At 28.0% G+C, this 15,573-nt stretch overlaps 4 protein-coding genes and 1 long non-coding RNA gene across 8 annotated transcripts; 2 read left to right on the plus strand and 3 right to left on the minus strand.

Annotated features, from left to right (window-relative positions):
- The first annotated feature begins 567 nt into the window (after positions 1 to 567).
- On the plus strand, positions 568 to 2,312 carry LOC127288153 (uncharacterized). Its single transcript, XR_007843992.1, has 2 exons — positions 568 to 705; positions 2,175 to 2,312. It is a non-coding gene; the product is annotated as an uncharacterized LOC127288153 (long non-coding RNA).
- LOC127288150 (phosphate carrier protein, mitochondrial-like) lies at positions 1,081 to 3,987 on the minus strand. The gene is made up of 5 exons (XM_051315446.1): positions 3,675 to 3,987; positions 2,577 to 2,737; positions 2,261 to 2,497; positions 1,814 to 2,110; positions 1,081 to 1,732 (listed from the first exon to the last, which is right to left on the minus strand). Exons 1-5 carry the CDS (start codon positions 3,814 to 3,816, stop codon positions 1,505 to 1,507), a joined length of 1,065 nt encoding a protein of 354 aa, XP_051171403.1. The 5' UTR covers positions 3,817 to 3,987; the 3' UTR covers positions 1,081 to 1,504.
- Positions 3,988 to 4,097: 110 nt separating this feature from the next.
- On the plus strand, positions 4,098 to 9,310 carry LOC127288143 (importin-9). Its single transcript, XM_051315436.1, has 13 exons — positions 4,098 to 4,182; positions 4,677 to 5,030; positions 5,096 to 5,329; positions 5,402 to 5,771; positions 5,852 to 6,102; positions 6,181 to 6,418; positions 6,483 to 6,796; positions 6,871 to 7,090; positions 7,206 to 7,477; positions 7,631 to 8,039; positions 8,141 to 8,292; positions 8,371 to 8,437; positions 8,912 to 9,310. Exons 1-13 carry the CDS (start codon positions 4,114 to 4,116, stop codon positions 9,115 to 9,117), a joined length of 3,156 nt encoding a protein of 1,051 aa, XP_051171393.1. The 5' UTR covers positions 4,098 to 4,113; the 3' UTR covers positions 9,118 to 9,310.
- A 73-nt stretch (positions 9,311 to 9,383) lies between these two features.
- LOC127288144 (E3 ubiquitin-protein ligase PDZRN3-B) lies at positions 9,384 to 14,124 on the minus strand. 4 transcript variants are annotated; one of them, XM_051315440.1, is made up of 7 exons: positions 14,025 to 14,118; positions 13,698 to 13,925; positions 12,224 to 12,592; positions 11,951 to 12,121; positions 11,777 to 11,875; positions 10,519 to 11,703; positions 9,384 to 10,444 (listed from the first exon to the last, which is right to left on the minus strand). In XM_051315440.1, exons 2-7 carry the CDS (start codon positions 13,716 to 13,718, stop codon positions 10,121 to 10,123), a joined length of 2,169 nt encoding a protein of 722 aa, XP_051171397.1. In that variant the 5' UTR covers positions 13,719 to 13,925; positions 14,025 to 14,118; the 3' UTR covers positions 9,384 to 10,120. The 4 variants fall into 4 exon arrangements, with proteins under 4 accessions (XP_051171397.1, XP_051171398.1, XP_051171396.1 ...); XM_051315441.1 differs by having other exon boundaries at positions 13,698 to 13,922; positions 14,040 to 14,116; XM_051315439.1 differs by having other exon boundaries at positions 13,698 to 13,922; positions 14,025 to 14,116.
- A 131-nt stretch (positions 14,125 to 14,255) lies between these two features.
- Positions 14,256 to 15,546, minus strand: LOC127288151 (BLOC-1-related complex subunit 6). Its single transcript, XM_051315447.1, has 4 exons — positions 15,316 to 15,546; positions 14,729 to 15,247; positions 14,502 to 14,662; positions 14,256 to 14,426 (listed from the first exon to the last, which is right to left on the minus strand). The coding sequence occupies exons 1-4, from the start codon at positions 15,406 to 15,408 to the stop codon at positions 14,375 to 14,377; spliced, it is 825 nt and encodes a 274-aa protein (XP_051171404.1). The 5' UTR covers positions 15,409 to 15,546; the 3' UTR covers positions 14,256 to 14,374.
- Between the last annotated feature and the right edge of the window lie 27 nt (positions 15,547 to 15,573).

Here is a 15,573-nt window from a genome sequence, read left to right on the forward strand (position 1 = left end):
GTTTTATTTAAAAAAAAAAAAAATTTAAAGGTGTGCGATTCCAAGTGAGATTTTGACTTTTTCGGAGTAGGTTAACCGATTGCAATGAAACTTTGGAATTTTGTTATATATAGTAAGACTAATCTTTAACGTAAATTTCAGCCTAAAATATTTGTTAGTTTACGAGATTTGCAATAATAACAAAAAATTTAAAACTGCTATATCTTCCGTTCTAATAAACGGATTGAGGTCTACTTTTTTTTAAAATGTCAAGGAAAATGAGAGGAATAAATCTCTTTCAGAACATTTTTTTATAATTTTACAACTAAAAAAATTATTAAATAATAATTGAATAACTTTCGCGCGACTAACTAAAATTCAATCACTTAAACGCTAAAATGATCTTACCTGTGTTTTCTTTAATGTTCCAAAGGATTTTTATTGTAAATGTAAGTTTAACTTAAGAAATTTTATTAATTTATTAGTATAAACAATTGAGATTTCTGCTAGTTGACGTGCAGACGACATTGCGCACGCAGCATTCTCACATAGCCAATTTAGTCCACGAATCACGTCAGTTGGCTATGTGAGAATGCTGCGTGCGCAATGTCGTCTGCACGTCAACTAGCAGAAATCTCAATTGTTTATACTAATAAATTAATAAAATTTCTTAAGTTAAACTTACATTTACAATAAAAATCCTTTGGAACATTAAAAAAAACACAGGTAAGATCATTTTAGCGTTTAAGTGATTGAATTTTAGTTAGTCGCGCGAAAGTTATTCAATTATTATTTAATAATTTTTTTAGTTGTAAAATTATAAAAAAATGTTCTGAAAGAGATTTATTCCTCTCATTTTCCTTGACATTTTAAAAAAAAGTAGACCTCAATCCGTTTATTAGAACGGAAGATATAGCAGTTTTAAATTTTTTGTTATTATTGCAAATCTCGTAAACTAACAAATATTTTAGGCTGAAATTTACGTTAAAGATTAGTCTTACTATATATAACAAAATTCCAAAGTTTCATTGCAATCGGTTAACCTACTCCGAAAAAGTCAAAATCTCACTTGGAATCGCACAGGTGTGAATAAAAAAAGCATTAGATTTTATAATTTGATCGTTTATTGATGACGATCATCGTATTTACATTGCGACAGATTTTTTTCGTACATCACAGGCTCCTTTAGTATTGGTTCTAAATTTAAAAGATTATTAAACAATATATATTACGGACAATACGGAATTGTACAGACAGGACTAACAACTGTCGCATGTGCAATTACCAAATTTTTTTTTTCTTATCGCCTTCCTGAATCGTATGCAGAAATAATATTTACGAGAGAATCAATTTTTTCTATTAAAAATAAAAATCAAATATATAGGAGCTTAGTTTTTCTTCAAAAAAAAACAGCGTTTTCTCAGGAAGGCAATTTACTTTTTAAAATTCGTCTAGTTTCTTCCTAGCTTTATCAAAAAATTTTTAAAGATAAAGCATATTTTATTTTTGTTCAGGAAAATTTTTTTTAAGCTAGACCTCTCTTCTTTTTCAATGATTCAGGCATTTCTGGTGGTGGTGGTCGTGGCATACGAAGCCATACCTTCACTGCATCATAAATAAACCATTGAGCCGCTGTTAGAGTACCAATCATAATAATTCTGGGTCCCAAACCCTTCCATACTCCACCAAATCCAAGTTTCTTCAAAACATCACCAGCTGTTGCACCTTTCTCCTGGTTTAATTTGGAAACCACCTAAAAAGAAACAAAATTATATTTTTGTAATTTTAATAACTTGATTGGTAAAATATTAGAAAAAAAAAAAAGAAAACTCACGGTGTCAGCAGGATGTGAGACAACAGCACAGAAAACACCGGCAATATAACCAGCAGCGAATGTGACAACAAGTTGTTCACCTTTTGTACATTCCATTCGTGGTTTAGGCACAACGTATTTATACAAAAGTTCAACTGTACGCTCGAAGCAGGCAAACTTCATCATGGTGTATGGAATTTGACGAAGCCACAATGGAACAAGACCTTTGTAGAAACCACCCAAACCTTCATCAGCGAACATTTTCGGGAACGCTTCACGCAAATTATTGGCATAACCAGGCATTGTTTGGATTCTGACCTATAAAAAAAAAATAAATTCTTTTTCTTAACATTCAGAAAACTTGTATTTCTTTTTTTTTCAGAAAATAAAAAGAAATTTTATATCTTACAAAAAACGAGGTACTAAGGATCAGGAATAAGGAAGATGGACATCTTTGGGAAAAACTACCTTGGCGGCTTCAAACGGAGCGAGACCAATGTCAGCGAAAAATTCTGCCGATGCAGATGAAACTAGATATAACGTAGTTCGATAATCGTATGACAATTCTTCGCCAGCGAGTTCTGAATAATATACTTTGAAAACTTCATAGAGACCAAATTTGAACATTCCTTGAACTGAATAACCAAAGAAGGTGGGAGCCCAACCTCTGCCCAATCCTCTAACTCCATCTTCTGCTAACGTTACCTAAAAATTTATTTAAAAAAATCTAATAAATTTTCCCCTATTAACAATAGATAAAATTAACTTTAAATATAAAACTTACTCTAAATCCATTAAAGACAGATTTATATTTTGCTGGATCAACCTGGATACGGCATTTGACTAAATCCAGGGGAGTCACCATGGTGTGGGTTAAACCGCAAGACATAATACCACCAAGACCGCATAATGCAAAATAATGATTTGAGCCAAATTCACAACTGTCTGTAAAGAAAAAAAATATAAATATAATAAAGAAAATAATCTCTTATTTCCTTATCAATTACAAAATGTTATTGTTTTTGTTTCTTGAAATAGAAAGAAAATTTAGAAACATTGTGTCTATAACAAACATTATTTTACGGATATACATACATACACGTGTATGACCGTGTACTTTATTTTAATTTTGGCGCAAGTTCAAGATTCATCAAAGAACATGACCTTGCTCTCGATTAACTAATTGCGTCAACGCACAAAATTCTTTGCCTTTTAGTTCCTTCACCTTCATTAAAGAATAACTATTTTTACATTAAATAAATCTTCCGTGACCTTAGATCTTGATTAGTTCAAGGTGTTTAAACCTTGACTTTTGAAGCATTCAATTTACAGTATTTCAATATGATTATTAAACAAATCGAAATTTAATGATAAAATTTTTGAAAAGATAAAATTATAAGATTCCTTAAAATCGTTTATATTCAAGATGGCAGCCATTATGCAACTGTTGTAGTCACATTGTTGCTCCATTGACCCAATATTTATACAAAACGACAGAAAATTATTAATTTTTTCCAAATCGATTGAATCTCTATGGATTAGTGAAAAGCATTTAACATAGAAAAATTATAAAATATTATGAATTATTACAAAAAGTATTGATAAATCATGCAGAAGCGAGCTATCCGGCCTAATATTTTAAAAATTATATAATTATAATAAATGAAACCCTATTTTAACCTTGAAAATCGAGTAGTTACTCACAAGGATGGAATACAATTATTTTAAAATAGTTAACAAAAAATAGGCACACACGTTTAGAAGTTTAGAAATGGAGAACATTAATCTGGAAATATTTGAATAAAAAATTCAAATATCCTCAAAAAAAAAAATTATAGAAAATTTAAAACAAGGGATTATTTAATAATTAAGAAAAGCTCACCACCAGGTTCAGCATTTGCTGCACCAATAAAACGATTTTCTACTAGTCCTTGGCATTCCTCGTTTGATCCTTGAGTCCTTAGACCTGCCATTGACGTGCTGAAGGGTGTCATCTTTGAAGATTCAAATAATGATGGAGACATTTTGTCTTCCGCTTTCCCACCTGGCTGTTACTGTGTGACTGACTCTGTCAATCTGTCAGGATTTAATACTAACTTTGATTAATTTAATTGCAAAATTTTATTGCTTGAGTGTCCAAATGACACTGCTTCGTGTACAGCCCGCAAGAAAAGGGTAGAAAAGAAAACCATATACTATATAAATTATATATGCGCATGCTCCACGATAAGAAAGAACAAATTGGAACAAATTATGATTGGCTAAATAGAAAACGCGGAAGCGGAAATGATTGTGGACACAATTTTTCTTACGTAATTCAAATGCCCAACCCTGTTGTTATTAAGAAGAGAAAAAATTGTTGGAAAAACTGCGGGAAAATACGGCAGCAGGTAAAAAAATTTTCTTAAATATAATTATACGATAAATATATGTTTTTTGAAAGGAAATATTATTTTTTACAAAAGCAATTATTATTTTATAATCAATTTTTGTATTTTTAATAAAAGTAATGAAGAATTTAACAACTTATACTCGTATAATATAATTGAAGGTTAGGTTTTTGCTAACAAATTTTATGGCAATTTTATTAAACATTAAAATGTATATATGTTTAATAAAAATATAAAAAAAATAAATTAAAACTTTAGGTTTCTGTTAAATTAATGCTTTTAAAATTGCATTTAATAATTCATTTTTACTCTGTTAAAAGGAGAATGTAAAATATAAGTTAAATATATTTAAAAATTAAATAATAATAATTAATGTAATTGTTTTTATAAATAGTAATTTCTATTTATATTTTCATTGTAAAACTTATATCAGATAAATTAATAAAATATGATTTAATATTAATATGATAAATAATAAAATAATTTTCTTTTAGGATAATCTTTCAACGATGAATTTATCTGGAGATGTTCAAGGCTCTTTAAAAGAAGCCTTGTACGAGACATTAAATGGAATTTTATCATCACATCAAGAAACACGTCAAGCTGCTGAACAACGAATTCAAGCATTAGAAGTTACTGAAGAATTTGGTGTTCATTTAACGGAATTTGTCGTTGATCAAAATGGTCTTCTTCCAATTCGTCAATTAGCTTCTGTTCTATTAAAACAATATGTTGAAAATCACTGGACAACAGTTGCTGAAAAATTCAGATCACCTGAAATTAAACCCGAAATGAAAGAAAGAATAAAAGAATTATTACCACTTGGTCTTCGAGAATCGATAAGCAAAGTAAATATTTAAAAAAAAAAAATGGAAACTTACAATAAAAATTTATTTATTGTTTCTTTTTACAGGTACGAACTGCAGTGGCTTATGCAATATCGGCAATAGCACATTGGGATTGGCCTGAAAATTGGCCAGGTTTATTTGATATTCTTGTAAGTTGTTTAAATCGTGAAAATGAATATGCTGTTCATGGTGCAATGAGAGTTTTAACTGAATTTACAAGAGATTTATCGGATACACATCTTCCAAATGTTGGTCCAATTATACTTCAAGAAATGTTACGAATAATTCAAAGCGAAGCTGTGAGTTTCAAATTTGATTTTGAATTTTAGTTTTTTGAATTCTAATTATTTTATTAATTTTTTAATATACAGGAATATTCGATACGCATTCGTGGAAGAGCTGTACAAATTTTTCGCATAATAACCGAATTAGTTGCAGCTATAAGTTATTATAAAAAAGGATTTATTGAACAATATCTTCAACCTGTTATTCCTATGTTTTGTGAAAAATTTGTTCAATGTTTAAGACAACCCGATGGTCCAACAATTGACAGTGGATTGAAAACTGATATTATTAAAGCTTTAAATTGCCTCATTTCGAGATTACCAAAATATGTGTCAAATTTTTTGCCACAAATGTTGCCACCAATATGGGAGACATTGACTCAAAGTGCAAAAATTTATCAAGAGGAAGTTGTGAACGGTGATGGAAATATTAACGAAACAGCTGTAGATTCAGATGGTGAGTTAACAATGAAACTTTTTTTCATTATTTTTACTGTTTTTTTATTAAAATTCTTTTATTATCTTTTTTTTTTCTAGGTGAAATAATTAATTTCAGTAATCTTATCATTGCAACTTTTGACTTTATTGGTGCATTAGTTGAAAATAAGAAATTATCAAATCTTTTAGAAAATTTTCAACAGGATGTTATGTATTATTTAATTATATTTATGCAAGTAACTGATGAGCAAATTGAACAGTGGACCAGTAATCCAATACAATTTATAGAAGAAGATGAACAAACTGTATTTGCGTATAATGTTCGAATATCAGCACAAGAACTTTTAGTTGTAAATATTTATTAATTTTTTTGTGAATTTAAAATTTTATTGTGTTAAATTTTTTTATTTGCATTTTATTTTTTGTAGACTCTTACAAATCACACGGCTATTAATTCATTGTGTAATGTTGTAACGAGGCATGTAGAAGAATCCAATAGATTAAAATCGGCAAACAATGAACACTGGTGGAAAATACAAGAATCTTCAATTATTGCATTAAGTTTAACCAAAGACCTTATAGTTGAACAACAAAAAGCTGGTGCTTTACACTTTGATATTGGTCGATTTCTCGTTGACGTAGTACTTGCAACTCTTAACGATTCCGGTAAGTATTTAAATTAGAATCATATGAAAATTATTTTTAATTTTCCTCATTTTTTTTTCTCCAGGAGCTCATCCTTTACTTTTGGGTCGTTGTTTATGTCTCGGTGGAAAATTTGCAAAAGAAATGCAAGTGGAAATTAGTTCACAATTTTTACAAGCGACAGTTAATGGTTTACAGGAGAATCAACCAATTTGCATTCGTATAAGTGCTGTTAAAGGAATTTATTCATTTTGCGAAGCATCGTCTGAAAATGATGCTATTAAAAGTTTAGTTTGCTCAAATTTACCAACAATATTTCAGGGTTTATTTAGTTTAGTTAGTCAACCATCGACAGAAGTTCTTACATTGGTTATGGAAACTTTATCATCTTTAATTCTGGTAAGTAAATTAATTTTTTTCTTTTTTGCTAAAAAAAAGTAAAAAAAAAAATTGTAAATACTCTCTTTTTACAGATAGACAAGAATTTCACAGCTTCAGTGGAAAGTAAAGTTTGTCCATTTACAATTGCAGCTTTTCTCAAATTTCACAATGATCAAATAATATTGCCCGTGTGTCAGGATATTTTTAAGGCATTATCACAAAATCCTGATTGCATTGAACTTTTACATAATCGTTTAGTGCCAACACTCGTTAGTATGATGTCAATAAATCATGCGGATAAATCAAAAGACGGTAAATTAATTAATTTCAATTTTATTGAAATATTTTATAATATACATTTTTGTTTGTTTTGTATAAAATTAGTAGGGAAAAAATTTTAATTAATTTTTTAAAATTCTTTTTCCAGAACGTTCGCGAGAATTAGCTTTAGATGTTTTACAAGTACTAGTGCAATATTCGTCGCAACCGTTAAGTAATGCATTAGTTGAAAATGCTTTCTTTGCTGCATGTCATTGTATTTTAAATTCAGAAGAAAATGGAACATTACAAAGTGGCAGTGAAGTAATATGCACATATCTTTCGGTGGCTGCACATCAAATAATTGATCGAAGGGATAATGCTGGTGTTACTGGTTTAGAATATATACTAAAAACTCTAGCACAACTTTTAAATCCTAGGGTAAGAAAAAAATGTAAATAATTTGATGCTAATTTAATTTAGGATTTTTAGAGTTTTATGTATTTTTGTACATATTTTTCTTTTTTATTTTACAATTCATCTCTTAAATTTAAATATTTTTATTGTTTTCTTTTTTTTTTTTCTACTCAACAGTCGAGTGAATTTACAGCCGCATTTGTTGGTCGATTAGTGACAACACTAATAAGAAAAGCAGGAAATACATTGGGTGAAAATCTTGATCTTTTATTGAAAGCCGTTCTCAGTAAAATGCAACGAACTGAAACTTTGACTGTAATGCAAAGTTTATTAATGGTTTATGCGCATTTAATTAATTCTGCTTTTGATCCTGTTCTTAATTTTTTGTCCACTGTACCAGGACCGACAGGTCAAAGTGCTCTTGCATTTGTATTAACCGAATGGGTCAATAGACAACATCTTTTTTTTGGAACTTATGATCGTAAAGTGGCAAATGTTGCTCTAAGTAAACTACTTGAATATGGTGTTACAAACGATGATTTGAGATTAAAAGAAATCACTGTTCAAGGAGAAGAAATTTATCAACGTTAGTTGTCTCACAATTTTACTTTTTAAAAAATATTTCTTAATTTTTTTTTTAAATCAACTTATGTTAATTGAATTTTCTTTTTTTTTTTAATTTTTCAGAACAAACAGAAGGTATGAAAACTAGAAAAAAAAGTCAATTACAGCCAATAAATTGGACAACTATTCCAGTGCTTGTGAAAATTTTTAAAGTATTAATAAATGAATTATCAAATGAAATTGAAAATGCATCTGCTGCAAATCAAAGTATCGAGGTAATTTTTTGTAAATAAGTTCTTTTTTTAATTAATCTAAATAATATTAGATATTTTTAAATTTTCTTCTTTTTTAAGGAATCTGAAGATGATTCAGACTGCGAGAATGCGATACTAGATCCAGGAAATGAAGCGAATATGTTAAGTAAGAAAAAAAATTGTCTTATAATTTTTTCATTTCTTAAAACAAAACATATTTTAATTTTACGTTATGGTATATCAGTGTCATTTGAAATATCAACCCAAGCGGATTAGGCATCAATTTTTATCAACATCACTTCTTTTTTTTTCTCTTATCTATAGCGTGTCTTATCACAAGACATACACAGATGTAATTTCAAGTCTCAGAATCGGAGCTACTCTTTCACTCGTTTTTCATTTGTCTTTGATTTTAATTTTTGATAACTGCTATTTTTAGAAAACTTATTAAACGAAATATTTGTTCAAAAAAAAAATATTTATTCTTAATACTTTATCTTATTTTTTAATTAATTAAAAAAAAAAAAGAAAATTAATTTTCTTTCTTTAAAAATAATCTTTTGATAAAATTGCAGTTTAACTTCTAATTAAAATTAAATTAATGAACTAATTATAATTAATTAATTAATGAAATTTTCAGGGCTCGATGACTTTGAAGATGAGGAACAAGAGGAAGATCCAAATATTGTTCAAGATTCTATATATCATTTAAATCTCGCTCAATATTTAAGGGATTTTCTATTAACATTCTCGACTCATCATTGTTTTCCAGCTTTTGTACAGCATTTGAATGACATGGAACGAAAAGTTCTGACAAGCATCAACATAAATACAGCATTTTTGTAAGTGTTTTTTTTTCTACATTTAAACATTTTTTTTAAAAAAAGGCCTTATTAAACTAAATATTGTAATAATTTTTGGTTTTTAACAAAAATAAGATTAAAAATCTGTAGTTTTTTAATATGTCTCGTATATTATTTTCGATAAAAAAAATGTATCGTCAATTCTGTAAATTATATACATATATATTTATTTTTCATTATTTTTTTTTTAATACACCCTGTTAGATCCGACAATTTAGAGTTAGGAGTTTTTATCTTTTTTTCATATATATATATAATAATAATAATAATAAAAACACATAATTAATATATTTCATATATTAATACACTAAATGAGAAGTTAATGACACATTGAAAGAAAATTTAATTACATATAATATCAAGGGAATGCACATCTAATTAATAATTTTCTTTTAATATACACATATGTACAAAATCTAAATTTGTGCTTTCTGCTTGATTTTTTTTTTCTTTAACAAACTATAGAAACTCTACTTTTTTTAAATGTTTTATATCAAAATTATTTACAGCTACATATTGATGTTTACACAATATATATTTATGATGAAGCAATTTCTAAAAAAAATTATTTTTTTCATGCGGGGCGAAAAATTCAAAAAATTATTTTCAATTTTGATTGAAATTTAGACTTTAAAGTCGAATTCTCAATTATATATAATATATATATATTTTTTTTCTTTTAGACGCTTCTAATTATTTAGAACAAATACGATTACTAATAAATATTGCAGTCATTTTTTTGATTTTTTATGGCATTAGCGGTATTTTTTTTTGTATACTTGTATAATACTGATTTTTATACATTTCAATATCGATGTATATTTTGTGAAAAATAAGTAAATTAACTTTGAGTTTTAAAAACATATAAGATATATACAAACTTATGTATAACTAAAAATATTTACCTTTAAAATAAGTAAAATAATTTTTTTTTTTTTTTGTTAAGTAAAGCTCTAAAAGTTCTAAAAAAATGGAAATTGAATATGTTATACAGTCGTTACGGATAAGAGACCCAATAGTTTCCCACTACTTCCAGGACCTCCAGAACCCATTTTACTTCCGTGTACCAACATTTCTTGAACTGTTGTAAAATCATCTAAAACAATTTTTTTTCTCGCCATTTTTCGTTGACTTAGCTCAACGATATTTAATGGTTTCTTGGGCGATTTTTCATCACAATCAAATATCAATAAATCATTATTTTGTTGTAATTGTTGTTGCTGTAAAATCAGTTCCTGTTGTCGTTGTCTACGTTCTCGTGCTTGTTCCAATTGTTTTTTACGTTCTTCTTTGCTCCAATATCGACCAACCTTTAAAATAAATAAATATTTTGTTATTTTACACAATTAAATCAAATTTCGATAATAGAAGTTATAAAAATTACCTTCATCTCAGATACAGTATCATCTTCAGTAGTGTGTCCAGCACGCTCTTCAGAAATTTTAATTGCCCGATTTTTGAGTATTCGATTACGAACTGGTCGACGTGCAATATAACGTGTACCATCGGCTCGTCTTTTAACTTTCCATTCCATTTGAATTTCACATTTATCCTCAGGTGGAATCCATGCATTAACTGTACACACCTGTTGACTGCCAATAAATTGATATTGCGATAAACTTGGTGCTTGAAAATGTCTTTGTGATTTTGATTTTTTCCCTCCTGTTGAAGCTTCTTTTGTTGCAATATTTTTCTTTGTAAGCGCTTGTTTAAATAATTGTTGTTGAAAAATCATTGTTTGTTGAAGATTTGCAACATTTGTGTACATTGTATCGGCAAGCAATGTACTTGTACTTGAATTATTATCACGATCATATTGTGAATGTAAGGAACTTTTTTTCATCAATTGATTATTGGATTTTTTCATTGGACAATTGCATGTATTATTTTTTTGTTGAGAATTTTTTGTTGCACACAATACCAATGTACTTTTGTGATGTTCTTTTTGATCGCTTTGATCACGTAATTTTAATGTTAATGGATTACTGTGACACGATTCACCAGTATTATATGCACTCGAACTATCTTTCTCTTCACCTGAACTATTACTTTTTGATGATGAATTTTGTAATGGTTTAATGGCGATATTTTGTAATTTTTTTTGTTGTAACCAATTTTGATGCTCATAGGGAAATGAATATAATGGTTCGGTATCAGATTCGGGAATAGTTTCATAAATATGTTCATTATCACTCCAAATATGACTTGAATAAGAGTCCATTAATTTAACATCACGAGCACGTTCAAATTGTTGGGGATAAATATTTAAATTCTCCATTTTTTTCATTGATTCAATTAATGATTCTTGTATTCGTTGTTTTTGTGATTCGTCGATATTATGTGATGGTGATGATTTATTTGGTTTTTGGGAATTTTTTGAAGGTGATGTGGAAAAGGGATTATTTAATGTGTGTAATGGCACAGGGGGTGGAGCAATGGAGGTTGAAGATTTTTCTTCAGTGTCGTAACAACCTTTTTCAATTTGTTGATGTTGTTGATGTCGTATTAATTGTTCAATCATTGTATTTTGATAAGCTGGTACATGTTCTGGCGAATCTGACATTGAGCCCTGTAATTTAAATAGTGTTTAATATTTCAATTTTTTGGAAGTAGAGAAAAAAAAATGCATTTTTTTTTTATACCTGATAAAGATTACGACTGACGAGAATCGTAACTGCATTATTAGTTTCAGCAAAGAGATTTAATGTTTGTTCTTTATTTATAACATCTTTTCCATTGACCTATTAAAAAAGATTTTGTGTTCGTAATTATTTTTTTTTTTATTAATATGAATATTTGAAGTAATTTAATCATACTTGAAGTATTTGATCTCCTTCTCGTAGACGTCCATCACGAGCGGCGAGACTTTCAGGAATTATTTCTGATATATAAATCTCTGTATCAGCATCGTCACTTCCAGAAGCAGAACTATAGCCAAATGTTAATCCGATCTTTTCATCAAATTCATTTTTCTCCAACGTTACTTCCTGCAAATTGACAATTTAGTTTATACTCAATTTTTTTATTATTTTTTTGTTCTCAATAGTTTAAAAAAAAAAAAAAGATGCAATTAAAATATTGCAACGAACCTCGAAGTCAATGTCGTGTGTCAAAAAATCATGAACTTGTTCCTCGGCACCAACAGAAACGGGTAGAAAATCTTCTTCAATTAATCCCGCCCAATCAGTTTGCACAGCTGTTGACACTAATGCACTAGTTTCATAATCAGTTTTTTCCTCATTTATCTGTTGTATATCATTAACAAAACTATCATCGTCAGTCGCAGCTGTTAATTTATTCTTATCTTGTTTATTATAATCTGTTTTGTCTTCATTATTCGAGGCGATAAGTTCACTAGGATGTCGACGCAAAACTTCAACAATAATAGGTTCCTCAGCCAATTGAAAACAACGTATTGCATCTTCATGACTAGAAGTTGATACATCCTGTCCATTCACCTAAAAAAAACAATCAAAAATAAAATTATGCAATTTTTTTACACACAAAAATTTCATTATTGTTGTCATTTTTTCATATAATTATGAAATTCTTTATTTTTAGTATTTCTTTTTATATAAAAATAATTATAAAAAATAATAATAAAAATAATAGAAAATAAAATACACAGAAGCTGTGTAATTTCACACGAAAATTATGTCTGAGGTTTCATTTTTTTTTTTAAATATCACATTGGGCATTCCTCGATTTGACGTGCTCTAGATAAAACAAATAGAAGAGACGGGACAGTTTATAAAAGACAAGAAAGTAAGGAAGGAAGAGGGCAAGAGAAGCCACCAGTGAAATAAGTTTCTCTATTTCTAAAGCCAGTCAGATTGTAGGCAAAACGGCTTTTTAAAAAGGAGAGCAATAAAGGTAGCTGAGCAAATACTAGCTTGTCTACACAATATTATCGCACGACAGGGATCTAAATCTAAACTATCCCACTCTGCCATTCTATTTAAATCAAAAAAGTACAAAGTTTCGTTTGTTCATTTTTTTTTTTTTTAAAGGTAAATATGTAAATAAATCCAAAATATTTTTTAAGTTGCTCATAAAACTTTGTCTAAAATTTCAATATTTTTATTTTTATTTATGTATATAAATGTTTTTAAATTCATATACAATTCAGAGAAATTTATAATTAGATTATAATTATAGTAATAATTATAATATATATAAATTAACAATAATCATAAAAATATAATTTCATAACAATTAAAATTTTTAAGAATTTTTTTCTACTCCAAAAAATATATATATTTTTTTTAATTATTGTATTTTTAATATTATAAATATATTTTCTTTTAGAAATTTTGAAAATATTTTTATTGATATAATAATATAATAGAGCAATGAGAAAAATTCCCCCCTACGGATTATGCTATGGGCAGATACGCCATATATAGAAAATGATTTTGAAGGTTATAATATTAATTATTTGTAATTTAATTAAGTAGACAGGGATGCGTAGGTGTTTAGAAAGATTTTTTCAAAAGTAACAAAATAAAGTATTTCTAATGTGTGATGAAATTAAATGAAAATAATAATTTCTTTTTAATTTACCTTTAATATGATGAAGTCCATGTCGCGTCTAAAATTCCCTGAAGTCAATTTTTTTTACACAATATAAGTCAACAATCGAGACTGATGTCACCAAGTATTCAATAAATGATAAATAAACTTGGAATAATTGTTGATAATCACATTACTCACTCCATAAAAGATTTATTTGTTATCACTCTTTTTTTCTTCTTTTCTTTAATTGTATTTTGATGTTTTTCGCACTATCTACTTACAGGATCAAAGTTTTGAAAAAAAAAAGTTAGAAAACTTTCTATACTATATATAAATATATATATATATATAAATGTAATTTGTTAATTTCACTACTATTATAATTAGCACGTTTGGTAGGTCTTTGACTTCTACTCCTACTACTGACGGCTACTGATTCTCGCCTACTGTCATATACTGTTAAAATCACTGAAAATCTGCATTCTCAACAAATACAATACCCGGCAGTTGCTCTTCCCTTCCGTTGCGCAAGCGTCTGATACACTCACACAGCGCGCATCTTTTCAAAAGCTTTGTTTAGGTACAGAGAATAAAAACATAAAAATATTTATAAATAATTTTCTTTATTTTTCTATTTGATTTAAATAAAATTAAAAGACTAAAATAAATTATATATGACAATATTTTCTACAAATGCATAAAATTAAAGATTATAATTTTCCTTCCTATACAGTCATTGTATTTTCAAATAAGTCCAACATCCTCTTTATTTCCTTACTGTAAAAATAAAAATTCAATGATTTTATTTTATCTTAACTTCGATGTAATTTAAAAAAAAAATTGAATATTTACACTTTTTCAGCTGACTTATAAATGGGACCCATTGATTTCGAAAGTTCCTCACACTTTGCCATTAATTGATACATTGATTTTATATTATGATCAACAGCATCACAAGTTTTACAAACAGTATCTCTATAGGTCTCTAGACAATCGACCGTCAAAGCTGATGCCTAAAATTAATATTCTACATAAAAATTAAAAAAGATTTGTTAATTTCAAAAATATGAAAAACTTACACTGTGCAATATTTCTGCTAAATTTTCTGTAAGTGAATCAACAGATGTTGCTATTTTTCTCGCTTCCATTTCAAGTTCATTGAGAACATTATGATCTAAAAGTGGTACCTGAGGTGTTAGAGCTTGTCTATATAAACAACTAGGACTTCGAGAACCTGGAAACGATGGTGTATCTCCTTTTTTTGTCACTGGGCTTGATAATTTTATTTTATTCTCTAAATCCTCAGCAACAAATAATACCATATCACCTTCCTGCATAACAGTGCCTTCCAATTGTAAATAACCAAATGCTTTATGATAATTTGGAGGATTAAAGAAATTGTCCTCTTGACAATTTTTTCTTTCATTATTTTTTAAACTCAAACAATCGGGTCTTGTTGATATTTCATCTACTCTCTCTTTAAATAAACTTCCACTATCAGCATCCGGTGATCCTATTAATGAACGAAGTTCCGAAATTGGCGGTGATGATTGTGAATCAAATGATATCTCAGAATAAGAAGCAGTCATTTCATGCAACTGGAATTCGAATATTGTTTATTTTTTTTATAATAGAGAAAATTGGTAAATAATTGAAAAAAAATTACCTTTTCTTCATCGAAATCATTAACACCGGCTAATTTATCATTAGCAGATGATGAATTTCCTTTTGAAATATTTTGATTTTCTTCTGATTCCATTGTTTTGACAATTTTTTTTTATAAGTTAGTTTGTTATTGACATTTGACAGATGATAACAATAGTACCAGCGTTGGGAAGTTCGAAATAAGAAACACGAAACACTTTTTACGTTAATTTACCCATATTTGACGGATGAATACACCTTAATATACATTCATATTTTA

This window comes from Leptopilina boulardi, unplaced genomic scaffold, assembly GCF_019393585.1.
Source record: "Leptopilina boulardi isolate dan_hultmark-lab unplaced genomic scaffold, ZJU_Lbou_2.1 LbouV2_38, whole genome shotgun sequence".
Taxonomy (NCBI): Eukaryota; Metazoa; Arthropoda; class Insecta; order Hymenoptera; family Figitidae; genus Leptopilina; species Leptopilina boulardi.